Source organism: Acipenser ruthenus, chromosome 1 (assembly GCF_902713425.1).
Source record: "Acipenser ruthenus chromosome 1, fAciRut3.2 maternal haplotype, whole genome shotgun sequence".
Taxonomy (NCBI): Eukaryota; Metazoa; Chordata; class Actinopteri; order Acipenseriformes; family Acipenseridae; genus Acipenser; species Acipenser ruthenus.
Window position 1 is genome coordinate 67,212,955 of NC_081189.1, and position 27,902 is coordinate 67,240,856.

Consider the following 27,902-nt stretch of genomic DNA (forward strand, 5'->3'; position numbering starts at 1 on the left):
CAGACATGTTAAAGGAGAGACTAGGAAATAACATTCAAAACTATGCGCGAGTAAATACCACCCTAACTCCTAACATCCAAAAAAAAAAGAAAAAAGAAAAAAAAAGACTAATATATATATATATATATATATATATATATATATATATATATAATTGCATTGCCTTGTAGCTACGATATGGAGTCTTGCATGCCCCGATAGCTACGATAGGGAGTCTTTCCATCCAGCTCCGGTTTCTTCAACCGGAGGTGCATGCAATTTTTATATATATATATATATATATATATATATATATATATATATGCATGCCCCGGTAGCTAAATGCTTAGTTACGGCTCTGGGCAAAACCAAAACCCATGGCCAGTATACAATATTTTTCTGTATGCATTCTTTTCTGTTGAGCACTACTGACACAGTTGAAACGGTGAGTCTTAGGTCGCCTGCTGATACATTAGTCCAATCAATGCGTCTGAACCTGGTGTGTAATCCCAAGGTAACTGCTCAGTGTTGTAATTGTTTGCCACAGAGGTCAGTGGTGTGTGGGATTACGCAAGCACGGAAGACGTGACATTGCTAAAATTCCCAAAACACTATCAGCAAGGAACGAAGAAACAGGTTTGTAATCAGGAAGACCTTTTAAATAACCCACCCAAAGGAAATGCATATACAAAACGATCGTCAAAGAGGAGATAAAACAAGTCCATTGACCTATACTGTCACCATAGCACGGGGAACAAGTTTAAACTGTCGTTGTGAAACATTGAGGAGAACAAAGTTCATACGAAGTTTCTGCTATTACGACAACACAAAGCTTCTAGTATTACGACAATGAAGAAGTCGTTTCTGTAAGTGAATGAGGTAAGAACCAAGAGAAGTGTTATTCATTTAAGTGCTCTCTCAAGTTACGGGATTCAGAGGTTGTTTACTCAAGAAAAAACGAAAGTGGAATATATTGAAGCTGCAGTTGATAGTAAATGTGTACTTGCAATGAAGAATTATCGTGGTTAAGACGTGAGCTGTTTTGTATTACTGTACATGAAGGGTGTGTGTTCTTGTTAGGAGTATGTATCGTAATTGCACAAGTGGAACTGTACTGTGTCTTGTAATTAGTGAAACTAAAACATTATTCCCAACACTCTGATACGTCTAACCACGGTCAGTTTACCAAATAAGTCTAGGAAATACCAATTGTTTTCACAATATTTCAGTTTTAGATCCCAAATTCATTTTCTGAAGGAGACTAATAATAGCTGGATGAAAGCCTACTCCAGTAAAGTATTAGGGCAAGGGCGTTTATGCTGAAGTATACAATGCGTACAGTTCACATTGTCAGGCAGCTTTAAACCCTTTTTTTGAAAACACGACAGTAGCCTGCTACACATTAATACGCTTTGTTCCTTGTCATTGGGCTCTGGTGTTTTTTCCTTATGGAGGCCACCTTCAGTCTTAACTACATCAGAACACTCCAATTGTCTATTGCTGATTTAAGATTGGGTTTATTTATTTAATAAAATGAACTGTGCTACTGCAGCATTTTACTCCAGTATTTTGCTGTAAACACTATACTTTAAAGTGGTAATTTGCTGTAAATGCATTTTTATTATACAGCAGTAAACTATAGTGGCCGTACTTAGTACTGTAGTCTACTATAACCTCCTTGAATAATGCATACTTCAAAGTGGTTATAGAAATTTTCAGAATTTACTATAGCATACTTTCAAGGAGGTGTAATTGCCAGTAGTATTTACTACAGTGCCTGTATGTTATACAGTATTTTAAAAAAAGCATTTACAGCAAATGTGCTCATTAACAATAGAATCCTGTATTAAAATATGTGTTTTAAAAAAGTTGCAATAATTTAAAGTTGTGTGAAGTTTAGATTTTATTTTTCATAGAACATAATCCTGAATAAGGGACACTGCAATCACCACAGAGAGCATAGGGAAACTAGTACCTCTTCTGCAGACCTTCATAGCTGATAGCTTCTTTTTTTGTACTAATTGTTACTCACATGGGACTGTAAGGATGTTTTTGCTTACGATTGTAAGTCGCCCTGGATAAGGGCGTCTGCTAAGAAATAAATAATAATAATAATAAGGATGTAACATTTTATTTACAAATTTGTCCCTCGCTGAAGCTGGTGTTTGTGAAAGTAACTAACTGACAAGGGGCAGGGAAAAGCTAATAAAGGGAATGAAAATTGATTATACCATACTACACCTCTTTTCAATAGCCAAAGACAAACCAGTTAACATCTTTTCTTTGAAATCTGGTGAGGACACATGGTGAGGACTGTAAAGATGGAGCAGGACTGTCAAGTCGGAAAACCCATGCCTCCAGCTGATCCCAATCTGACAAGCCCAGACAATCATCATGACCTCACTGCCAGTGCAAGAGAGGAAGTGGGAAGCACCAAGGAGAACGAGGGTGATTCCACACACATGGACCAGAGCAATGCCCAAGAGAAGCCAGTCATGAAAACTAAGATGGAACCCTCCTCCACAAAACTGTGTGGATACCTGAACAAACTTGGGGGGCCCTTGAAGGCCTGGAAAGCCTGCTGGTTTGTTTTCGAAGAGAAGAAGTGCCAGCTGTACTACTACAGAACATCACAGGATGTCAATCCCTTGGGAAGCATTGACCTGGCTAACGCTACCTTTGGCTACCCGGATCAAGCTCAGGAAGGGACCTTTCAAATTCAAATCCCAGGACGGGTTGTTGTGCTGAAGGTATGTCTTTTTAAAATTAAAGTAATAGGAAATCCCCTAATCTGCGAAGGTACGTGAAGCAGTAACAAGCCAGCCAATAAAACTTAATCATATACATCTTGCACTTCCATTCGTTGAGTAGAACACACAAGTGCAGTTCTGAGTTGAAACAAACACAAGTTACAGCAAACATGTATTTTCATTAACAAAAAAAAAAAACACTGTTTGTGCCTATACTGATGTCTTAATTAAGTTATTTTGTTAGATACAACCGCTTTGGTTGAGGATACACTAATCAGTTTGGACTTCCACTTACTGTCATTTTTTTTCAAATAACCTTAAAAAACGATGTATCATTTTAAGAAAGTGCCTTTGTGCAATACCAAGGGTTCCCACAGTAAATTTAACCACAGTAAATTTAACCACAGTAAATTTAACGCAGGAATTTAGCATTTTTCCCATGGTTCTACAATGCATTTACTGTAGTTTACCATGGTTTATTAATGTTCTTTACCATACCTCTGTGTTCCAGGGATGGTAGCAGTTTGATCCATTCCTGGTTTTACTTTGAGTTTAATATGACACATCGGAACTTGTTACTTATACACTGTGGCTAATCAGGATAATTTTAAAACCTGCAATGGAGGGAACTGCAATGCAATAGGGGTTTGAATGTCTGTCATTTGGTGCAGGGTGTAAAATTAGCTTTTGAGCACTGGGAACCTGAAAGTTTTATATATATATACTGTATATAAATGTAATTTATACACGCATACAATTCCATTAAATTAGCCATTGTATGGTCTCATGTTATGCTTTACCTAAAATAAATACATTCATCCTAAACTGGTATAGAAATGTATTCCCTGTATCTACTGGCATACATTTCATCAAATGCTCTTGTCAAATGCTCTTGCTTGTGAACACAAAAATAAGCATTACTGTTCTAGCTTTGTTGTTCTCAGTCTTTAAAATGTATATTAACAATCTAACAGCTTGCAGCTAACATGCTTAACACTGTGCGTAATAATGATCTACGGATAAGCTTGATCAATTATGAAAGAGATTGTTGAATTAATTTGAAGCAGTAGCAATTTTATATATAATGTATGTTCCGTTCTAATATCTTAGTATATAGTCACTTATAAGTTACGTTGCAGTACTCCACACCATTCTTCCCATGGCCTGAACTCAGAATAAACTGTCCAGCTAACAAGTTATAAATTGTTCATTGGCTATGAAAGAAGGGATTCTTACTAACTTTTCACTTGTAATCTTACATGAGCATCATCCAGCCAGTTGTGCAAGAAAAGGCTCTGATTGTTGTATGATAATGTGGGGGAGGAATGTATCCAAAGAAAAGACAAAAACTTAGTGTATGGTGTATTGAGGGTTTAGTAAGTTGAAGGTAAAAGATTAAACTTCAAAGTATATTGAATTTGGTATTTGACTGCATTGTGACCACTTTAAAATCCACAGCCTTCCTTTATAGTTTGAGTTAAGCGAACAGAGCAAGGCTATCATTTTAATCTTTTTTTTTCTTATGAAGCTATAAAATAGCAGCTCTGTAAGTGTTTGCTGTAAAAAGGTTGTCAGTATAACAAAGGGAATCCTTTTCAGATGCTGCTTTGATAATACACAATAGCATCCCCCAAGCAGGTTTCCCTACATCTAAAATTTTGGCAATGAAAAAAATGGATTACTGTGAAGGAATGGTTTGCAGTGTGCAGGTGTAGTGATGATGCAGTGCTCCAGAACAAACACACACAAGACAGTTCACAATTAACAGCTCTTTATTTTCAGCTGGGTTGCGTGTCAACAACACTTTAAATAATAAGCATGGGCTCTACACATCAATGTGTATTGCGCCATGCAAAAGGAGGGTTACAGTCCCGAAATAATAAAACACTTTTTAAACACACAATACACAGACACAGACATGTCTCCTGACAGTGGGTGCTCTAGTGCAAGTGAATGGTGAAAGACAAACGCAGAGGTAACAGTAGGTCAGTGTAGTCCGGGGTTTGGTGCTGGCGTGCAGCGACAGCTCCCGGTTCGTGTTAGCCGTCTAGCCAAACAAACAATGACAGTTAGCTGACAAACAAACAAAACACAAAACACTCACAGTACTTTTAATTCTCCTGTGCATACGGTCCTTATAGTTTAACCATCAAAACTAAGGAACAGATCACTGGGGCCACTTCCCCTTAAAACCCTCCATCATGCCCTCTTTCGGTGGCGCGGCTAATCACGTCTCCTCCAATCTGTGACTGACACATCACCTACCGCATTAAGGCGCTGACTTCAGGTATCGTGGCCCCACCCCTTTCCTGAATGTCCGGCTTCCGACTGACCCTGGAATGAACTGCCAAAACATCCATTCTGGGGGACTCTGTTCTGGTTATACAGCGCCCTCAGAGATTGGGAGGGAGATTGTTGACGAGGATTCATTCACTCTCTGTCACAATTACCAACCATTTTTATTAGTGGGGCTTGCGAAGCAAGAGTCCCCACTTTAAATCTTCGACATACTTCTTCTTCTTCTTATTCTTTGGCACGCTACTCCTCTTACACCGTTTAAGCTAGAAACGCCGTTCAAACTTTAAAACGTGTAGACTGGTCTGGAATAGTGTGCTTGTATACAACTTTTTCATATCTTTTATACTTTTTAAACTATTAAGCTTTTTATCCTTTTTTTGTCCATCTTCCTTCACTTTAATGGGACTTTTTCAACATTCTAAAGCTCCCCATTGTTTAAAAACTCCCAGACTTCCAACATTCTATTTACTGTAAACGATGTAACTTTTGACACAAATCAGCTACTTTGACCACTTTCCCAACAAGCAAGACAAAAAGTTAGAGCATATGGAATCTTCCTCTACTTCTCTGCTATTCAAATCTGAAATCAAAACAGGAATGGCGTCTACCAATCAAGAGGTACACCTGTTTTAGTAACCGCACCAACTAAAATTTTCTCTAACTTTTTATAAACTGCCATTTTGACCACTTTCCCAACAAGTTAGACAACTACTTAGAGCAAATGAAATCTTCCTCTACTTGTCAGCTATTCAAATATGAAATCAAAACAGGAATGGCGTCTACCAATCAAGAGGTACAGCTGTTTTAGTAACCGCATCAACTTCTTTCAGTAGGCTACTTCCCACTGTTGAATTAACTGTCATAGAACTTTGAGAAATTTCAAATTCTAGCACATTCTAAGCATGAGAAAATTAATAAACAATGTGACTTTTGACACAAATCAGCTACTTTGACCACTTTCCCAATAAAGCAAGCCCCACAACTTTACTTGTAAAGTTACCATCTAGTTTGTTTTGTTTTTGTTTTACAGGCATTAAACAGCCAAGCCATGCTGTATTGGTTGCAGCAGCTGCAAATAAAACGGTGGCAGCACAATACCAGCCTGGTGAAAATACCTGCAGAGCCCTCCACTACCTCCACACAGCTCTGCCAGCTGCCTTCTGCACCTTGGGAAGGTAAGCTCACTGACAGCCCAGTTTTAATTCAAGTCAACCAAATTGTGTGTGGGGTGGGGTTCTTCAATTTGTGATCTGATGGGGAAAAGGGTTCCAGGGTAGGTGTTGTGTGCATGCAAAACAAAACAGCTGAACCGGAATAACCCAATTTAAATTATTTATTCTAAACGCTTACAAAGTGTTGCTATACTCTTGTAACCACCACATATTTTTTCATGTTTTGCCCTTTATTGTAATTATATCTAAGATATTTTCATGAGGTGTAATGTGAAGCAAGAAATGCAATGCTTTAATTAGGTGAGGTAACAAAAGTACCAGGACTTTGTTTATTGTGTCTGGTGTCAGATATCTTAATGAATTCAAACAATCAAAAATGATGATCATACAGGAGAATGTTGGTGCTGTGTGGTGGAAAGAACTCAAAATGACAAAAGGGTGATTTCAATTCTGCCCCATACCCATGCTGAGAATGTTCACAGTGAAACAGTCTCATTTCTGCCGATGACTCACCGGCTCTGTTGTGCTTGAAGCCTTGAAGCAGGCTTAGTTGCTGAGAACACAAACATGGTAACTAGACAGGGATTCACTTTGTGATGTTATCTTCTGCCTTGTTTCCATTTTTATAACAACAGCGTTGTGTGGAGGTGACTCTGGCTGTTCATCTGTCCATCTGTATGTCACACCTATCTAATTTTGGTTAAACTAGGTGTACACATTCTGTGGCAATATTTATTGTGCGTCCATTCATGTCTTGGGACTTTTCAGGAAACTGCATTGCCATTTCATAATGCTTATGTCATGGTCATGAATTTACAGTCATGGTGGGGAATGTATGTTAATGAAATACTTGGTTCATACTTGGATTCAGGTTAACCAAATTGGGTTAATATTGCTCCCTCCCAATGCTGTTTTAATAATGCCGTGATAATGAAATTGTCAATTTTTATATTTTACAGTCCTTTTGCCTGTCCAAACTACTCACAAGACAAGCTGTAAAAATGTCTTAACAACACCAGATTTAAATACCACTGAACTCTTTATTAACAACACCCAGTAGACTTACAGTATTTTAGATCTGGTGCTGTTTTAGACTAGGTACTGTATACAGGTTTAAAGCTGGCAAGATGTATATGCACCTCCGTATGTATAATAAAATAGACCCAGTATTTACAGCTGACTCTTGTCTTCTGGTATAAGAATGACATATACTTTTAACCTGTACTTTCTTAAGACAGCAGCTTAAACAACACAGCCCGCAAACACCATTTCTGACAGCTGTTGTGAGTGAGACTCTCTAATGTTGCCAGAAACTTTCCCAAGCAAAAGGTGCAGGGAAGGAAATTTTCATTTCACTAAAACATACATATATCTACAGCTTTTGGAAATACAGAGAACGGAACCAAATAATACATTTGTATATCTAATCATTTAATTATATTTACTCCATGAAGTCCAGCAAGTAAGTACAAATGTATTACAGTACATTAGAATGGCATTTCCACATGATAAATGAATATGTATGAAATGTGTACTTTGTTTGAAGGGATGGGCAGTTGAGATGCTTGTGCTCTTTTTCAGGAAGGACAGAGGACTTCCTCCCAGCAGTAAAGACCCCCAAGGGCCTAGTCGGAGAAGCCGCAGCCTCTGCCAGACCCCTGGCAACAAAATGCACTGCAAAAGCTCCCCCTCAAGCACCCCATCACAGAGATACAGTAAGACACTACCTGCATACCTTGTTTTTATGTGCCTCTTAATGGGAACGCACACTGAATTAAATGGCTCTCTTACGTACAGTGTAAGTACCAAAATCACGGCAATGGCTGGGGCAATGTCAGTTGCTCATGATTTGCTAGCACCAAATATTTTGTAACCAAAATATATTTCTTGTCTTCTATTTAATAACAGCAAAGTTTTCACTAGTGGGAAGCAACATGTGCTTTTATCCTAAGGTCATTTTGTATTTGAAAATTTACAGAAGTTATTCAAACCTGTTATGTAAACTAGTCAGCCCTATCCAGGCAGCTGCCTGTAAGCAAGAGAAGCAACCAGTTGAGCTTTGGATTTTGTTATTTGTTGTGTACTACTTTAGTTTGTGTGTGTGTGTTTGTTTCTATGCATTTAGTTTTGTTTTATCTGTACTTTGCCTTCAGAAGTCAGTTTGTGTTTCCCCTGCCTTGCCCTTACAGGAACACAGTCCTCAATATCTGTGGAAACAAGCCAGCTCAGGAGCTGAGGCGGAGTGTGTTCAACTTTGACAAGATTCAGCAGTCGCAAGACTGTCCCTGTGAGGATCCTGTGACACAGATACTGGGGGAAACAACAGGTGCGTCCTTCAGTTGACAGGAAACTGCCCTGCAAAGTCTGTGTCTCTGCTTAGTTCATGTCTGGATCAGTTCAATGCGGGGACCACCACAGTGGCTCTGAAACTATTACATTCTTCTCATGCAGGGTAAGAACTCTTTCTGCTGTTATAAATGTGCAGAGGTTTCCTGTTCCTAAAAGGTGAACCATGCAGGAGTAAAGCTTGTTAATAAGATAAAGAATGAGTGTCAATAAAGCCGTTTTTTTAAGAAATTTCTAGAAAACTCACTTGATAGCTCACAGTTTCACCTTTCATTGAAAACAACAGCTCTTTTTAACAACTATTTTCTTTTGCAGCAAATTGTAGTTTTGGCTAGGCACCCTAGAATTAACATCGGTACTATGGGTTCTATGATGATTTTTGTGTGTATAACAAATTTGAATTCCAGAAATAATCATTATTTTCTTTTTTTTGTTTAATGATTATGAAGGGTATATTGTCAGGTAGGTGGCTCCAGAATAAAATAAAGAACCAGCAAGTTTAAGAACAAAATATATATATATATATATATATATATATATATATATATATATATATATATATATATATATAAAATAAATATTCGTGCATTTCAAATGCTTTCTTTGCTTGCTCTCTTTCCTGGCACCTCCAGCACCGCCTGTACCTCTGACACCCCCAGCACCTACAGTCCTTTCAGCTCCTTCAGTTTCTTCAGTTACAAACGAGTCTGCGCAGGAAGCAAAGACTGGAGGAAAGAGTTCTCCATCAAGCAGCATGAACAAGAGGGAGAAGAAAATGACCAGTTCTCTTCAGCCTTCTGGGGAGGTGGTGTCAGGAAAGGAGGGGGGCCCCGTGGACAAACTATCCAGACTCCAGCACGAGGTGTTCACGCTCACTGAGGAGCTCAAGTCACAAAACTTATATGTTTGGTTTGGGTGACTGAAGTATATTTAAGCACATAAAAACTGATAACTGAGTTATTAAAGAATATGTCTTGTGAGGCACTTGTACAATGAATGATTGAACCTTATAAATGTTTCCCATAGTAAAATCATAAAGCATAGTGGTACAGCATAGGTCAGCATTGTAAAGACCAGCTAGGTATGGTAAAGCATATTAATAAACATGGAAAGCCACGGTACACTGTGGAAAAATAACAGTCTAATCACGGGGAAAGCATGGGAAAACTGTAAAAAATACTGTGCAAAAACACAGTGGTAAACCTTTATAAAGTTGTATGATAGTATTTAAATATGATGTTGTATCTATAATAAGCATGGTATGAATGAACATAAGACAGAAACAGTGGATTTAGTCAAGCAGTTACACAAAGTAATACAAACTCAAATCCAAGACCAGCAACAATTTTGCCTAAACTGATTAAAGTACTGATCTACTGTATTTACTGTGTGATGTCTTAACTCTTTTTCTATACAAGTCAGAAACCTGCATGCTGACCACAAATTGGTTGCTTTACTGTGCATTTTCTTTCCTCTTTGGCTAAGGTGTCACTGGGTGTGAAGGCAAACACATTTAGCAGAATAACTCATGCATTACCTAACAGTAGAGAGCTTTTTAAAAGTGTGATAACTGTATTGCTGATAATCCAAATTGTTATAAACATGGTGGTATGATGTTCTATAGTAGCTGTGTATGTAAAATATGGTTGAAGGGCACTTTTGAAACAGTGAAGAGAGTCTGTTGTTGCTTCATTGTCTGTAACTGAAACTCTTGTGCTGTACTACTGTTCCTATGAATCCATAAAGGTTACAATGTAGAATTTTTTTTATTATTTTGTCATCAACACATACAGTACAAGTGTATTAAAATACAAAATCTCTGGGGCCCTCGAGGGGCTCAGCTGGTAAAGGCATGAGTGCATGGTGTGCAGGGTGAGTCAGGAAGTCAAGGGTAATTTTGTGCCCTGTGCAGGGACTGTTTCTGCAGGGCTAGATCTAAACAGTCACAATAGAGCTCCTGAATGCAATTCTGTGTTTTCGCTCATGACTCCTCTGTATCTCATGATGATAAAAAGACAGCTTACATTTTTGCCTGTATGGTCACAAAACTTCCTTTTACATTTTTATGAGCTTCAATAAGCATATTTTATTGCTTCCCAAACATAAACTTTAATCTTGCATCGCCGCCTTCTTGTTTCCTGTTAGTAACCCATACGACTTTTTACGCGGTGCTCAAATGCACCTGATCTGCAACATGCAAGAGTTTGTAGCTAACTGTATATTTGATCTAAAATTAGACCAACAGACACAATCTTTATTTGTGCACAGAATTTATTGTGCATGTGCATTTTGACTTATTTTATCATTAGTTTTTTGTGTCTTGATTAAAGACACGGTTATCCTGGACCTTATGAAACCACTTTACAAGACACCATTGCTCCTTATTATTGTAATACTGGGACAGTATTTCCAGTGTTTGGTACTTTTATTGCATTATCATTGTTTTCTTCTTTCAGAGTACAAAGAACAGAGCTGCAAAAACAAGGTCTTTTTTGAGCCTGTTAAAAACACACAAGTTAAGCTGATCTCCTGAATGGTTTGAAAAATGACCACCAGCAGGCAGTGTGCAGAATTTTCAGTCATTTTGCTGGTCTTTTGTAAAAACACTTCACTGAATTCATCTTTTATAATTGGTTAAAAAAAGGACATTGTTATTAAAATAGTAGGCTGTGTGGTCCAGTGGTTAAAGAAAAGGGCTTGTAATCAGGAGGTCCCCGGCTCAGATTCCAGTTCATCCACTGACTCATTGTGTGACCCTGAGCAAGTCACTTAACCTCCTTATGCTCCGTCTTTCAGGTGGGACGTTGTTGTAAGTGACTCTGCAGCTGATGTATAGTTCACACACCCTAGTCTCTGTAAGTCCCTTGGATAAAGGTGTCTGCAAAATAAACAAAATAGTAATAATAATAATGTCTGATAATTGGTTTTAAGGCCATTGACGTATAATATAGGGCAGAGCTTCAGAGCCTTTTCTCATATGCACTACTAATAAATACTGCAACAGGCTGTTTTTTAGGGAAAATTGCATTGTACAGTAGACTATTCTAATCCGAGGCCCAATAGTTTGAATTTACCTGTAGCCATAAGTGTAATTAAATGCATGATGTTAACAGCTGTTCTTATATGATAAGTAAAACAGTATTTTTTTATTCAAAGGGATATTACAGATTTTTCAGGAAATGCAAGAATCAAAAACCTAAAACAAATACTATACCAGGCATTTTTAGTATGGTACAGTTTAATATGAGTACTCCAAACAAATCACTAATCTGAATAGGTCTGATCCCACCTGGTTCAGATTACAAAGAAAGTACAGGTGCATTATTCAGGGACCACCTACAGTATAATTTATTTACAGGAACCTCCAACACAGCTCATGAAGCTTCACCTTTAAGAGTAAATGACCATAGTGTTTTTGTTTTGAAATCAGGAGCTGGTGCGACTCCTTCACAAGGCCCTGGAGGCAGCACAGCAGGAGAAGAGGACCAGCAAACAGTTCCTGGCAGCAGCAGGGGAGCAGGAGCGGCTGGAGCTGGTGCGGCACAAAGAGAGGTGTATCGCGGACCTGGACGGCCGCCTGGAGGCCCTGCTCAAAGACAAGGAGGAGCTGGAGCAGCGGCTGGCCATGCAGGACTGCCAAGTGAATGAGCTGCAGCAGCACGTGCAGCTCATGATGGAGAAGAACAACGCCAAGCAGGAAGTCATCCTCAAGCTCTCCGAGCAGGTGGCCGCCTGCATGGCTGACCCCCAGCGTACTGTAGCCAACTCCATGGGCACAGAGACCTTCTGCAGGCTGCAGGAGAAGATTGAGCACCTCAAGGTTATTTTAAAAGTTACTTTTACATTACAGCCATGGGAAGTACGTAAACTCTTGTTTCAAGAAACACGGATAAAACCACACTCTTTTTTTTGGTTTTGTTTGACCACCATGTAATCCTGCATGATGTGAAAAAGCAGTAAAGTAAGTGATCCATGTTTTCACTGCTGGGGTGTCGCATACGGTATTCTGCACCTTCTCTGCATCCAATAAGCATTACAAACATGACATCTTAACTAGCTTTTATTAGCATTGGAGCAGACACACAATTACTGTTTGCCACTCCCGTCTAAGAATGATTCATTTATAGTAGAACCAGTCCAGGGGTCCAGCGAATATATACTAATATTGTATCTCAGAGGAAGTCGTTTTAGTATATTGTAGTTTCTTTATTAACGTCGAGGCATTATAAATGAACAACGTCAGGTACATCAGTGTGCCTAAAACACCAAAGTACGACACAGCATGTGATGTAACTTAAAACGTGAGTATCGATGTTTCTTAAGAAACTGCAGAGACGCCATTTCTTAATCAGTGTTAAGTTTATTTCATACATGCAGGGAAACCAGTCCAAGTATAGAACCGATTACCAGTTGTTACATCTTTTACATGACATTAAATACCCTTCTGCATAGGTGTCTCTCTCCTCCTCTTCCTATAACACTCAACCAATGGCAAAGGGACAATGCATTATTCCAGTCACTATGTACCATGTGCACTCCAATCAGGAAAAAACAAGTTTCTCTTGATTAGTTTATACAAATCTACAAATCTCTTATCAGCCCCTTTGAAGTGTCTGGCTCCTTCCAGATCCCCCTGAAGACTAGCTTTATGACCCCCTCATAAACCAGCTGTATATTCTAAGCAAAAACCTGTTTAATTAGTTTTATACCCCACAGTGGACTCCCCGAAGGGCAAACGTCTTTCATGTCAGGGCTGGAGGTCAAAGGACTTGTTTGTACAACCTTGTGCTGCTGGCCAGTCATTTGCTTTGACACAAAAGAATCCTTTTCAGTTGTCATAACTTCAGGGTAACTTCTCTACCATATTGCCTTCAATTTACTTCTAATGTGCGGTTGTTTAAATATAGTTAAATATACGTTAACTTGGTGTTTTTCTCAGCTCTCTGCTACCAGCCATTGCTCAATGAATCTGCTATTATTTCTTGCTTGCTCGGAGTCAATGCAGTGCAAGTATCTATATACCCAGAGTATACAGCCAGCCTTCATCTATTACAGCAGTGCTTGCATTTTTGGAACTAACAGTTTTTTCTATCCAATGTTAAATCACTTTTCAGAAAAATAACATGAATACAGCCCTGTCGTTCCTCATGCGTAGCAAACTGCTATTCAATACTTGTTCCATGTTTTCCAACAGCATGTATACTATACAAAAAAATCTGTGAAAATGACTGCACAAGCACTGAAGTACAGTATTTCTCAGTTTACAAAACAGCATTCCAAACAGTTCTTAACGTGCTTTCTCAGTGTATGCCAAAGTAATCTGACAGGTTTTTTTACATTGTGTGTGTGTTAACCTGAGACATAAACAACAACAAGAATGCACGCTTTTTAACAGTACAGTAATTTTATGAATCCTTTACTTTTCTTTTATTTACTATGGTTAAACTGGGCAGTTATGTGAAGTGACAGCGTGTACAAATTCTGACCTGCTAAGAGCTGAATTTACCGTTTTAGACCCATAATAAAATGTGCATTGGTCAGTTTCCATCAGTACCATTCAGTTGGTAGCAGCATATGTAAGTCACACATGGCACAGGTCCATTGGGTAATGATGGTGTCATATCTTACAGGATCAGATACGACAGGTTCGACCGTACTTTGTATCACGTTACTGTGATTTTGTATTGTATAGGTCAGGCTTGCACAGTGTTGATGTGATGTTACAATGAACAGCAAAAATGATTATAATAACATAAACATACTGTATAAAAAAAAAGATCCCTGTGTAACCCCAGGCTACTAGGCATGAGGGGGTACACTGCTCTCTGATAAAAGTTAGGAGACCAGTTATCTGCTTATTAGCAAAACTTAAATCCACTAATATAAAGTCAAATAATAATTCCAGACACGTGATCAGTTGGCCAACTATTTTTTTCTTCTATTTCTTTGTTATTAGAACAAAACAAGTATATTGTTTTTGTACAGTGTATTAATTGACATTAGTTAGCCACACTTTTTTTTACATATCCCAGCGATTTTCAAACAGTGTTTTATAGGGTACAAATGAGTACAATTATGAAAGCAAAGAAAAGCAGTGATCAGTCAGGACTACGTCAAACCTGTGCTCTTAATAAGTAGAGCTCACAGTAGAAATGTTTTAAGTACAACCACAGATTGTGTTCTGATTTCATTCTTTTACTGTGTTTACTAGGACGATATAGAGGCGCACAAGATCCAAAACAAGTTCCTCAACTCTGAAATCTACCAGCTTACTAAGCTGTGGAGGAACAGTTCAGAAGAGGAGAAGGGCCTCCTGATGAAGGTATGTGCTTTACAGCTTGCTGTGTGACAGATCTGTACCCATTTAACCATTGTGAAAAAACATATATGTTCAAAAAATATATTATCCTTACCTACAAGTCTTTAATGCAGTATCGTCACTGTGTAAGGCTAATATATAAGTGACTTTATTTAATACTAAACATCTTATTTTCAGCTTTTATAGCCTAGGCCCTAGATTAATAGTAATAGTAATGAGTTTCGTTTATTTCTTTTTTCTTATAGCTTTAACCACAAAACCACAATGAGATCTGTGATTTCGCCTAGAGACATCTCTGTCTGCACTAAGAAGCCAAAGTAAATTAAAGAACAACTAGCATGCTGGTACATTATGATAAAGCAAACTGCTTATTGACACATGGATTGCAAGTCGTTCTAATGTAGTGACACAAGCTGGTGACCTACTGGGCACTATTCTTACACAGTCTAACGCAAAAAACAAAACAAAATAAAAAAAACAACTTTAGATTCACTTTGTATCATTTTCACATCCTGGTAACTTTTTAAAAGTTTAAAGCATTCCTTTGGCCTCCTGTTTAACCACAGTATTTCTGCAGTTTTACCCATGCTTTTCCCATGGTTATACAATGCATTTATAATAATTTACCTGGGTTTACCATGTTTATTAATATACTTTTATTATTATTATTATTATTATTATTATTATTATTATTATTATTATTATTATTATTATTATTATTATTATTATTATTTATTTCTTAGCAGACACCCTTATCTAGGGAGACTTACAATTGTTACAAGATATCACATTATTTTTACATACAATTACCCATTTATACAGTTATACATTTATACGAGCAATCGAGGTAAAGTACCTTGCTCAAGGGTACAGCAGCAGTGTTCCCCACTTGGGATTGAACCCATGACCCTCAGGTCAAGAATCCAGAGCCCTAACCACTCCTCCACATACCTTCTTACCTTGTTATTGTAGTCTAGTATCTGCATAAATAAAGACATAGGCAGTCAGTTGTGACGGGGTACTGCCCCGTCTTTATGATCATGGTTGGGACTGGCAGGGAGGGGGTTAAAATTCCTCCCTGCCAGGAAAACATGTGAGAATGTGGCTGGAGCCCTAATTGACTAATTAACAATTATTGATTCATTGGGCTCCAGCCACAGGGGATAAAAGCCAGGGGAGAGTCCCTGGCTAGAGGGAGAGTTGGAGAGAGAGTTCTAGAAGAGAAGGAGTGTTTTGTTTGTGCTGTGCTTTCTGTTTTTGCATCCAGTGAAGGCAACGCCCAGCCTGGAAGCTTATTTTGTAAGTTTTGCTTTGTGTTTATTTTATGTTTAAAACCTTTTTGTTTGGCCCTTGTGCCGGTTTATTTTGTATTTGTGTTTATTAAAAAGCTTTATTTTGAACTTAAAACTGTCTCTGAGTCTCAAACCTCGGTCAATCCTGTCACAGTTGGTGTCAGAAGTGGGAGAGCGCCACCTGGAGGCTCAGAGCAGTAATTTTTTTTTTTTTTTTCTTGAATTTTGGGAGTTATTTATTTATTTTTTTTTGGTAAATGGGGAAGAAGAGCAGAGGGAGACGAGCCGCCGTTCCTGCCTCCGCCAGCAGAGGGAGCCGGCCGCCGTTCCCGCCTCCGCCAGCAGAGGGAGCTGGGCCGCCGTTCCCGCCTCCGCCAGCAGAGGGAGCCGGGCCGCCGTTCCCGCCTCCGCCAGCAGAGGGAGCCGGGCCGCCGTTCCTGCCTCCGCCAGCAGAGGGAGCCGGGCCGCCGTTCCCGCCTCCGCCAGCAGAGGGAGCCGGGCCGCCGTTCCCGCCTCCGCCAGCAGAGGGAGCCGGGCCGCCGTTCCCGTCTCCGCTTCCCGAGGGTCCGCTGCTGCTGCCGTCGCTTCCCGAGGGTCCGCTGCTGCTGCCGTCGCTTCCCGAGGGTCCTCTGCTGCTGCCGTCGCCTGGGGTTGTCAGGGATCCTGCTTCGCCTGGGGTCGCTACACTATGGCCGGAGCCCCACGGAGGGGAGTTGCTGGCCATGAAGAAGGGGAGGGAGGTCAGGAGACCAGCTCCCCCAGCGGCACTTTCGCGGCAAGATAGTGTGTGGCCGGAGCCCCGGAAGAGGGAGCTGCTGGCCACGAAGAATTGGGTGGTGCCGGACGTCCCACCATGGCCACCCCCATGGACACTGTGCTTCCCCCTCTTCCGGGACTGAGACTGAGGGGGGAGGTGGCCATTTAGGCCATGTTGTGCTTGGCACAAGGGGGGGGATATGTGACGGGGTACTGCCCCGTCTTTATGATCATGGTTGGGACTGGCAGGGAGGGGGTTAAAATTCCTCCCTGCCAGGAAAACATGTGAGAATGTGGCTGGAGCCCTAATTGACTAATTAACAATTATTGATTCATTGGGCTCCAGCCACAGGGGATAAAAGCCAGGGGAGAGGCCCTGGCTAGAGGGAGAGTTGGAGAGAGAGTTCTAGAAGAGAAGGAGTGTTTTGTTTGTGCTGTGTTTTCTGTTTTTGCATCCAGTGAAGGCAACGCCCAGCCTGGAAGCTTATTTTGTAAGTTTTGCTTTGTGTTTATTTTATGTTTAAAACCTTTTTGTTTGGCCCTTGTGCCGGTTTATTTTGTATTTGTGTTTATTAAAAAGCTTTATTTTGAACTTAAAACTGTCTCTGAGTCTCAAACCTCGGTCAATCCTGTCACATCAGTATTTTTGGTCAATTATTTGCTTTTTTTGCAGAGATACTTCCTCTGTTATGTTTCTCTTTAGTAATTTGTGGCTTTTCTTTTTTCATTTTATACTGTACTTCCCTTATTTTTATAATTCTTTGTACTCCTGCTAGGTTTCACTCCTTGTTTCTTCTTCTTAGTTGACTGTCATAGTAGTTCTGAATGGCTGGCTGTTAGCCTGGTCAGCAACCTCGGGTGTGTTCATGCATTACTAATTAAAACCACAGAGAAGTTAGCAACTGAGCCAGCTCCAGTCTCCCAGAATGAACAGATCAGACTGATTGGGATGTTTCCCTTTCATCTCCAAATCTAGGTCTCCTCTAGATGCAGAAAGCAAATTGGAAAGATATGTAGTGAATTCTAAATACAAGTACAGTGCTGTGAATGTAGGGCACTGTTCACAAACACACAAATGCCTGGTTTGCAAATTAAATTAATGTTTAATCTTGTTGGCCCCAATGTGTTCTTTGGGGTGGGTCAAGTTGTAGCTGTTTCTGTATCAGTGCTTGATCTGTCCTAGTGCCTGCGTCATGGCTCCATATAGTGATATCCCCTGAGTGCACTGTGCAATGAAACAGCTACTGGCTGGTATGATTGCAGCAAATTAGATGTTTTATCTATCTGGTCTGATTGGCAATGGTTTTAAATTATTTTAGATATATTTAGAATCAGACAATTTTTGTGACATGAAAAACTATTGTACTACAGTAGAGTTGTTTCAGGATTTCTGGGAGCACTTGAATTAATAGGTATCACATTTGATACCAGGGTGACTCTGGTTTAAAGCAAAAATTGTAAAAATAAATAAATAAATATAATTTCAGTTGCAGGTTATGCTAAAACTGCTAAAATTGCCAAAAACATAAACACTTTGATTTCCGAATCGTAATTGAAAAAAAACATGTATTGTACACAACAGTTTAACTTTCAAAGAAATGACCCTTCACAGCCACAGTGTCCATAAGCACTCGGGTGACACACATATTGCACTGTAGGAAATAGCAGTCTTGTAATTAATATAAGCAGCACAAGGGAACAAGTGAACACTGCAGCGAAGAGGATTTTTAAATAAAATTAATTTAAGGAGCAGAAGCAAGATTATAATTGGAATGGCTCCATCAGAACTGTAAAATTAGTTATTTGGAAATGTACTAGGTTCATTTTTACATTTTAATAAACAAGTTCAACCCAGTTAAAAAGTAACAGGGTGTAGAAACCCTCTGCCTTTGGACTGCCCTATCTTGGAAATGAGTGGGAGGTTGTGGGAGGGTTATTGCTTTCACCAGCTGCTGTGTTTTGTTTTAATCCTAACCCTAAACCTCTCTTTTGTGTTGCAGTGTGCCTACCTGGAGGCCAAAAACTGCCAGATTGAGAGCAAGTACCTGGTCGTGCTGCGCAGGCTGCAGGAGAGCAAAGGGCTGGACAGCAGTCAGCAGGAGATGGTGAAAAGGCTCATTGAGGACGCACTGCAGGGAGACAAGAAGGATGTCTTTAAACTCAACCCTGTCAGGTAAGACAGTACTGACATTTCCATACCGGGGTTTCACAGCGAAAACATTTTTCCCCCGGTTACTTTCTTGTTTTTTTGTTACTAAGTATATTCAAATATTTAAAATGCAATTCTATTGTTAAACTGATGAAGTGACTGCAAGCTACACCAGTTCCATTTTCATATAATACCCTCATATCCCGACCTGAAATACCAAAACAAGCAAAGGATCAAAATGTTAATGTTGGTTTGTTGCAATTGTGATCTAATAGGTGCGCAAATGAAAAGCCAAAAAAGAGCTGGAACTTACAGTAGTTTCTGGGCTTTGCTGTCTATGATTTTCTATGTCATGTGCCCTGCTCTTTTAATGTGATAATTTAATAATTGAAAAAAATATATATTTTGTTTATGTCACTTCCTTAAAACAAAACAAAACAAAAAATATTTTTGTTTTGTTGCATGGTCTGTTTAGAACAGAAGCGCAAATTATATGCACTTCCTATTTTTCATGATTATTTTCTCAGTTTGTTTTTGTCAATATTATAGAAATTCCTTTCGTAGAGTTTACTGTAGTCTTAACAGCTGCACAGGAACTCAGATTGAATAGTATTGATTGTAAATTGAACAGAAAATGTTTGTTCTGCTGTTCGAGCGATTGATGCAAGCAGCTGAAATGAGCTTGCTGTTAACTGTATAGTAATCCACATCACAATACCACTGCACACCTTAGCAGGCAAAAAGAAAGGTCAAAGATTGGATTGACATTGAACTGCTCCCTAACCAACCACATAAAGAGCAATGTGCGTCAATAAACACTGCAATTCCAGGACCACATATAAGGGTTGATGTTAGGCAGTGAAGGTGTATATATGCCCAAAAAGCAGTCAGAGGCTGCAGCAAGTCTACAGCTTATTTAGAAAACTCCAGGATCCTTTGTTCATACATAAGGCCCTGTGAAAATAGTGTGTGTTGTTTTTTTTTTTAATTCAAGGCAGTATCACAGGTAAAGTGTCGTATTTTGCAGATTGTGCACAGAACTATTTTATAAATGATGTGTACAGATTATTATTATTTTTTTATACAGCAAATAGATTGATAAATGCACTGACATCTTCAAAATCAACGTCAAAGTTATTCAAGCACTTTACAATAGCTTGTGAAACAGTGTTGTCATTAACAGCCTGTAGGTAAAGTGTATCTGCAAGGACAGCTTTCAGTTCTATGTCAGATGCGTGTTCACCATTTAGGCCCTGCAAAACAAATACAATGTGAAACACATATTGCTATTGGGCATCAGTCGACTCGTCAGTGACCATTGACAAGCAACCAGACTGTTTTACTAATTCCATAATCTCCTGCTTGTGATAGTCAGCAACTTTAGGTAAGTATTCACGTCTCAGCTGGGCTGATGAAGGAATCACTCCACCATTTGCTACACTCGGTATGAAGAAATTACATAACTTTTGGTTGTCCAGTTTTTCAAGAGGGATATTTGCGCAAACAAACACCCCTGTCAGGTCAAAATTTAATGTGTTTCGTGCTTCACGGTTTTCAGTGGACTTTTGGAACATGGAAGTTCATGTTTTTGGTTTCTTGGATTTCCGCCTTTCTCTTTCAGTGAATACTTGAATCTAAATGCCTGTCAACAGATGATTTGCAGTAACATTGCAGGACATACAGAATAGCTTACCTCCATCGTATGAAATACAAATAATAATTATAAGAATATTGAAAAAATCACAGTATTGGGCTAAGTTCGCAATTTCTGCGCAGTTCGTGAAATCTCGATTTACACAGGGCCTTATACATAACCCTAGGCAGGTTAGTTTCAGGCACACATACCATTTACACATAACCCTTTCCTGGTTCTTGTACTGGCTTCCAAACACATTTACCTCGTCATAACCGTCAAACTTCAGCCCACTCCCTTCTCTCCCTTTGTCTCTCTTCGCCAACTGTTCCAACTCAACTAACTAACTCAATGCTCTCCTGCAGCGTTGGGGAGGAATACGCTGGCAGAGGGGACTGATTAGAAATATAACAGTACAACTTAACATAGAGGTTCATTACACATAACTAAATCACAAAAACCTGGAGCCATGCACCTACTATACAATGTTGTATGATAATTTAGGGAATATGTGAATACTGCATGTTACCAACATCCTTGTTTAACTTTCTGTTCCTTCCCAGTGAATACGACGACTATGGATTCAAGACCATTCCTGATTATGAAGTAGAGGACGTGAAGCTCCTGGCCAAAATCCAGGCCCTGGAGATCCGTTCCAACAACCTGCGCAACAATGAGATGGTGGACAAGCCCTTGCGGACCAGGTGGGCTAACTACCTGGCCAGCCGTCCCTTGGACCAGCTGGCTCCCTCCCCGGAGCTGAAAGGCCTGATCCGGTGTGGGATCCCTGTGGAGTACCGGGAGCAGGTGTGGCGCTGGATCGTGAGGACACGGACGCAGGTCTATAGGAAGCGGAATCCCAATCGCTACCAGGAGCTGAGGAAGCACTGCGAGGTGTCGGAGCACCCGGCCTCGCGGCAGATCAGGCTGGACCTGCACCGCACCCTCACCAGCAATAAGCACTTCTCCTCACCCACCTCCGACGCAGTCCAAAAGCTGCAGCGCATTCTGCTAGCTTTCTCCTGGCAAAACCCCACCATCGGCTACTGCCAGGGCCTCAACCGGTACTGTACCTTTTGTATTGAAAGTTCTTAATGCCATTCGCTTATGTTAAGTAGTAAAAGGTGTTGCCAAAAAAACCAAAACACTTTCTTGTACTTCTTTGACGTGGACTAGCATAACTTATCCTTTTCTAAAACAGAGGATAATGCCTATTACCGGTAAGCAGTGCCACAGGTAATGGCAGCATTACCGGTGTTTAACATTTTAGAGCACTTCGTTGGAGGTAGCTATGCCAGGAGACTATAGTAGAGCAATGTGTTGTTGTATTATAAATAGCAATAAGAATACACATGCAAACAGTGTTTATTTATTGAGTTAAGAAATATTTGAGAAATTATGACACCTAGTGGTTGTTAACTGTGTTGTGTATTCTTAGCTACTCATCCCTCCCCTGTACAATATATCTTTTTCTGGAATCACGAATATACTGGCCCAGATATGTTCTTTAATATTCTACACAACTGTAAAGACAACTGTGGTGGAAAGCACGAGTGGCCATATTCAGGCAGATTAAAAATAATACGATGGCCAGTCCCTGACCATCTTCCAGCGCCTCCTCAAGACTCACCTCTTCAGACAGCACCTGTAGAAAATCCTCATTTCCATCTGGACACTTATCACTCTTCCTTAAATGCACTTTACTTGCTCTTATCTGCTCCCTATTTTACTGCATTTAACCCTGTACTTTAGAGTACTGTAATCTGTTGAGTGTCATTTAATCTGTAGTATTTTGTATTTAATTATATCCTGATGTAACTATCACTGACACTGTTATCTGTTCCGTTATTGAATCGTATTTTGTCATATATACTTGTACTTGCTAGAACCGAAGTGATTGTATTTTATCTTGCTCTTAATTGTATTAATACTTGTACTGATTCTTGAAATGTATTTTTGTCTACGACTGTAAGTCACTCTGGATAAGGGTGTCTGCTAAGAAATAAAATAATAATAAATACAAATAAGTGTATAATTTACATAATTTCTTGCTAGTTTCATACATCAAATGTATTTATTCCTCTGAAAATTTATTTGAAAATAGGGCCTAAAATGTGTAAAAATGTGGCTTGGCACACCTATGTGTCCCCCTTTTCTTCTGAATATTAGCAGCATACTTCCAGTGGAGTCATGTGGTGTGTGTGTTTCCTCTTGCAGGTTGGCAGCTATTGCACTTTTAGTTCTGAAGGATGAAGAGGATGCCTTCTGGTGTCTGGTGGCTGTTGTTGAAATCATAATGCCACAAGACTACTACAGCAAAACCCTCACTGCCTCTCAAGTACAGTATGTACAACAACTGATTTCAAATCAGTGAACCCTCTTCTTCCCTCCAGGGACACAAGGACGCAACAAGCCCTTGCCACCTCTCGATCTTAGGCAACGTTCTCTGCCTCATTTTCTTTTCCCTTGCGGTATCCATTGTAGAGCTACCTTCTGGATATGGGTTTGTTCCATCCCGAGTACGTGGCCTATACACCTCAGTCTTCTTCTTTTTGTATCTGTGATGATTTGGTCTTGTCGTGGAGGTCTTTATTTGAGATTTTGTTTGACCAGTTTTTGCCTATTTTCCAAAGGCACCTGTTATGGAAATTGGCTAATTTGTCCATGTCTCTCCGTTATTACTAAGAAAATGTTAAAATATTTGTGACATTGCTCGTCAGCCTATAGCTGAGTTTTAATGCTATCCCTTTTGCTTCACCAGTAAGTACTGTGGAGGTGCTAATTCAGGCAGTCATAGTCCCTATTTGTTCTAACAGCTGAGCAACTCCTGCTGCTCTAAGCAGAGCTCTTTGTTTCTTGCAGGCTGATCAGAGGGTGTTCCGTGACTTTCTTGCTGAGAAGATGCCTCGCCTGACAGCCCACTTCAAGGAGCACAGCATCGATCATTCCCTCATCACCTTCAACTGGTTCCTGGTGGTCTTCGTGGAAAGCCTGGTCAGCGACATCCTGCTCAGAGTGTGGGACGCTTTCCTCTATGAGGGCACAAAGGTACAGGGCCGGCTGTGTTAGTAATTGATCCTTTAATACCCACCCCCCCCACCACCAACACCACCCACACCACCCACACTTACCCAACTGTGTTGAAACGTGCTTAATACATTTTTCAGCACAAATTGTTGAGAAAAATTGTCTTAACTTGCAAACATGTGCACAGTATGTCACACTTACATTGTAACAGCTTATCCAATTATTTAAAATTATAGTAATGACATTTTAGAGAGTTATATAGAGTAAAAATGAAAAACATGGAAATAAGTAAAATATAATTAATTATAAAAGGGCTCAGTCCAGTGACGACTTGATGAGTGAAAGTATCCTTCTTTTTTAACCTGAACAGTATTTCCTTCTTTCTGTTTCCAGGTGATATTTCGCTATGCACTGGCCCTCTTTAAGTACAATGAAGAGGACATTCTAAAAATTCACGACAATCTGGAAATCTACCAATACCTCCGTTTTTTCACCAAAACTATCTCTGATGGCAGGTGAGGCAGAATGAGGATGATGATAATGTACAGCAGACGCATCAGACCAGTTGCTGTCAATCACAGACTGTATAAACAGTTCACACTCGTCTCACTCACTCCAGTGGCTATGCTTTTAACCACTAGTAAAGTTAGTGATTTCAATACACTGTCTTGTACCATTTTGATGATGGTAAATGTGAACAGTGATTTTGCAGTTTACTGAGCTTTACCATGCATCCACTATGAAACTGTAAGTCCTTCTTTACCATTCACTTCCTACAGGTAATGGAGCCCCCACCTCACAGACCCACATAATGTCCTCTTTGCAGCTTAGAAAACAGATGGACTGTATGTATAGCTGTTTAATGAACAGTTTGCAAGCAGATTATTAAAGTGTTGAACAATTTAACTGGTAGGTCAATTGGCTGGTTTCACCGGCCCTGATTAGCACTAATCCTGGACTACCTATTGTTATCTTATGTAAGGTAGTCCAAAATTAGTGCTAATTGTAGTTTGTGAAACCAGCTGTTTAAGATCCTATTAAAAACAGAATTTTTTTGCCATTAGGTCTTAGTAAAAATAAGTTATCCAATGGATGAATAATTCCAAGGTTCTGTTGCCTTTTATTTACTGAAAACATTTCCTTTCTGTTATACTGTAGCACAATCAGTCTGCTCTCTCTTGATTTTCAGTGAATTAACTGGTATTATATGATAATAATTTGGCAGAGCTTTCTCACAATGACTGTAAAGCAGCAGAAATATGTTTCCATTTAGTTCTCAAAGCCTTTTCATTGGAATTATTGATTCAATCACCATGTTTCTCCTCTGCCCAGCCACTAAACCTGAAATACAAACGCATTCATTTAGATGCAGCCATTCATGCTTCAGTATTAGACAAGAATCCAGGCAGTGCCGGCTGTGCAGAGACAGGGGGCCATTGACTGATTTGGACCACCTGAAGATTGATACACTGTAGAAGTTAATGGGTTCAATCTCTAAACAATTATGTTATAAAATTAGCAAGTAACAACTTTGTATGTCAGACTTACATTTTTTGTTCCTGTTAGAACAGTGCATTGTTTCTCAAGTGTGTATGTTTGTCTTTTTGTCTTTTTATGAATTTAATTTTGGCAGGCCCATATTTTGTTGTTTATTTATTTATTTATTTATGTATTTTTTGAAAGGGGGAAAAATGCAGAGTTCCCAGGTCCTTTAACTTTGCAGTTGTTTCATCAGTGGCATTTTGTTTTCTCTGTATCTTCTGTCTTTAGGAAACTAATGACCATAGCGTTTAATGATATGAACCCCTTCCCTATGAAGCTGCTGAAGAACAGACGAGAGTTTCACATGGAGAGGCTGACAGCCGAGCTGCAGGAGCTGGAGAGAATACAGGAGGAGTTTGTGAAAGAACAACAAGTGGAGCGCAAAGACAAGGACCTGGACACTGCTGTCAGCGAAGACGAAGAAGTAATACAGACTGCAGTTAGCTTGCATCACATGTCCTGACGTTATTGAAAAATTACACATCACTGATACTATTTAAACTAATTTGTTTGCTTTATTATTCCCTGCTGTGGAATATAGTGCGGCTTACATACTGTGTATGTCACACATACATCTAACTGTTATCCTCTGACTGTTGTTGAGTATATAGGTATGTCAGACTTACATTTTTATATGTACATACTGTTTATCGTAGGTCATGGCTCTTATTTTGTAATGGCGGGCGTCATCTTATGTAAGGTAGTCCAAGATTAGTACTAATTGTAGTTTGTGAAACCAGCCGTTTAAGATCCTATTAAAAACAGAATTTTCTTGCCATTAGGTCTTAGTAAAAATAAGTTATCCTAAGGATGAATAATTCCAAGGTTCTGTTGCCTTTTATTTACTGAAAACATTTATTTTCTGTTATACTGTAGCACAGAACTGGATCAATCAGTCTGCTTTCTCTTGATTTTCAGTGAAATAACTGGGATTATATGATAATAATTTGGCAGATCTTACTCACAATGACTGTAAAGCAGCAGAAATATGTTTCCATTTAGTTTTCAAAGCCTTTTCATTGGAATTATTGATCCAATCACCATGTTTCTCCTCTGCCCAGCCACTAAACCTGAAATACAAACACATTCATTTAGATGCAGCCATTCATGCTTCAGTATTAGACAAGAATCTAGGCAGTACTGGCTGTGCAGAGACAGGGGGCCATTGACTGATTTGGACCACCTGAAGATTGATACACTGTAGAAGTTAATGGGTTCAATATCTAAACAATTATGTTATAAAATTAGCAAGTAACAACTTTGTATGTCAGACTTAAATTTTTTGTTCCTGTTAGAACTGTGTGGGGCTCCCGAGAGGCGCATCCAGTAAAGGCGCTCCACGTGGAGTGCAGGATGTGCCCTATAGGCTGGACGTCGCGAGTTCGAGTCCAGGCTATTCCTTTGCCGACCGAGGACAGGAGCTTCCAGGGGGCGACGCTCAATCGGCCAGGGCGTCATCAGCTCACCGCGCACCAGCGACCCCTGTAGTCTGGCCGGGCGCCTGCAGCTGAGACCATTCGCTCAGCTTCACCAATCCACACCTCTCTGTCTGTTTATTTCCTGCTTCTGGTCTGACACCACCCACTCCGGCCGTCTTTGTGACATTCACCTGTTCAGAACATGATACTGAATTTGCCTGCATGGCCTTGTAACCTGATAGTATTCTGAAATAACTACAGCATACATTGTGTAAGTTTCAGTTTCGTATTAGCTGATAAGCATCTGAAACATTGCAAAGTGTGTGCATGATGTGCAATAAAATGTGTCCCACAATCATGTTCAGTGTTGCACAAAAATATGATTCCTACTACATCATTCAATTGTTTATCCTGCTGTGCACTCTAGTTCATCAAACACTGTTGGATTACCATTTTTTAACATTATCTTAGGAGGCATTCAAGGTTCCTCCCTCATTACATTTTTTCTGGTCACTTTAGCACTATGTGAACTTAGCAGCCATCATCCTGCACAGGACCAATATGTTAACTTCAGGACAGGTGTTGTAAACTCTGCTCTGCCTGGACATTGATTCACATTATAACGCATATGGCTGTATGTGTATTAGGACTATTGCAGAGTATACAATGGCATCTACTGTGTGTCTATCACGTGCTTTGTAAGGTGCTTCATTGCACCTACGTTTTGTAAGCTAACAAAATGACCATGAGTGAAAAATCTTGCTTTGCAATAATTTGCCATTGTTCATAAAGCATGCTTTTTAAATTGAAATTGGTACCTTTTAATATTCGTGAAATATAATTTTGTTGAAAATCCATCAAAACAAAATTCAAATAAAATATTGAAGAGGAAGTGATATTGTGACATAATATACACTATTATTATTTATTTCTTTCTTAGCAGACGCCCTTATCCAGGGCGACTTACAATTGTTACAAGATATCACATTATTTTTTACATACAATTACCCATTTATACAGGTGGGTTTCTACTGGAGCAATCTATGTAAAGTACCTTGCTCAAGGGTACAGCAGCATGTGTCCCCCACCGGTCAACAGTCCAGAGCCCTAACCACTCCTCCACACTACTGCCCTATACATGGTACACAATATGCTATGTGGTATGTTCTGTTTTTTCTGTATTTCTATTTGAATTCTAAATAAAAAATACACTTTTTCTGG

General features: G+C 39.6%; 3 protein-coding genes across 3 annotated transcripts; all 3 read left to right on the top strand.

The window, feature by feature from the left end:
• Positions 1-486: 486 nt before the first annotated feature.
• Positions 487-8,524, top strand: LOC117421168 (TBC1 domain family member 2A-like). The gene is made up of 5 exons (XM_059027891.1): positions 487-858; positions 2,234-2,729; positions 6,058-6,202; positions 7,781-7,914; positions 8,389-8,524. Exons 2-5 carry the CDS (start codon positions 2,283-2,285, stop codon positions 8,455-8,457), a joined length of 795 nt encoding a protein of 264 aa, XP_058883874.1. The 5' UTR covers positions 487-858; positions 2,234-2,282; the 3' UTR covers positions 8,458-8,524.
• A 40-nt stretch (positions 8,525-8,564) lies between these two features.
• On the top strand, positions 8,565-27,807 carry LOC131696719 (TBC1 domain family member 2A-like). Its single transcript, XM_059027901.1, has 11 exons — positions 8,565-8,651; positions 9,178-11,400; positions 11,976-12,365; positions 14,757-14,867; positions 18,913-19,085; positions 21,258-21,758; positions 22,912-23,032; positions 23,557-23,742; positions 24,115-24,236; positions 25,492-25,687; positions 26,559-27,807. Exons 2-11 carry the CDS (start codon positions 11,374-11,376, stop codon positions 26,772-26,774), a joined length of 2,043 nt encoding a protein of 680 aa, XP_058883884.1. The 5' UTR covers positions 8,565-8,651; positions 9,178-11,373; the 3' UTR covers positions 26,775-27,807.
• On the top strand, positions 15,128-17,511 carry LOC131737649 (uncharacterized). The gene is made up of 2 exons (XM_059027895.1): positions 15,128-15,208; positions 16,423-17,511. The coding sequence occupies exons 1-2, from the start codon at positions 15,203-15,205 to the stop codon at positions 17,053-17,055; spliced, it is 639 nt and encodes a 212-aa protein (XP_058883878.1). The 5' UTR covers positions 15,128-15,202; the 3' UTR covers positions 17,056-17,511.
• Positions 27,808-27,902: the final 95 nt, after the last annotated feature.

Coding starts and splice junctions, on each gene's coding strand:
- LOC117421168 (XM_059027891.1), top strand. CDS start 2,283: ATGGTGAGGACTGTAAAGATGGAGCAGGACTGTCAAGTCGGAAAACCC. Junction 6,203..7,780: donor GCCTTCTGCACCTTGGGAAG/GTAAGCTCACTG, acceptor GCTCTTTTTCAG/GAAGGACAGAGGACTTCCTC. Junction 7,915..8,388: donor CACCCCATCACAGAGATACA/GTAAGACACTAC, acceptor TTGCCCTTACAG/GAACACAGTCCTCAATATCT.
- LOC131696719 (XM_059027901.1), top strand. CDS start 11,374: ATGTATAGTTCACACACCCTAGTCTCT. Junction 21,759..22,911: donor TACTGCCAGGGCCTCAACCG/GTACTGTACCTT, acceptor TTCCTCTTGCAG/GTTGGCAGCTATTGCACTTT. Junction 23,743..24,114: donor TCCTCTATGAGGGCACAAAG/GTACAGGGCCGG, acceptor TTCTGTTTCCAG/GTGATATTTCGCTATGCACT.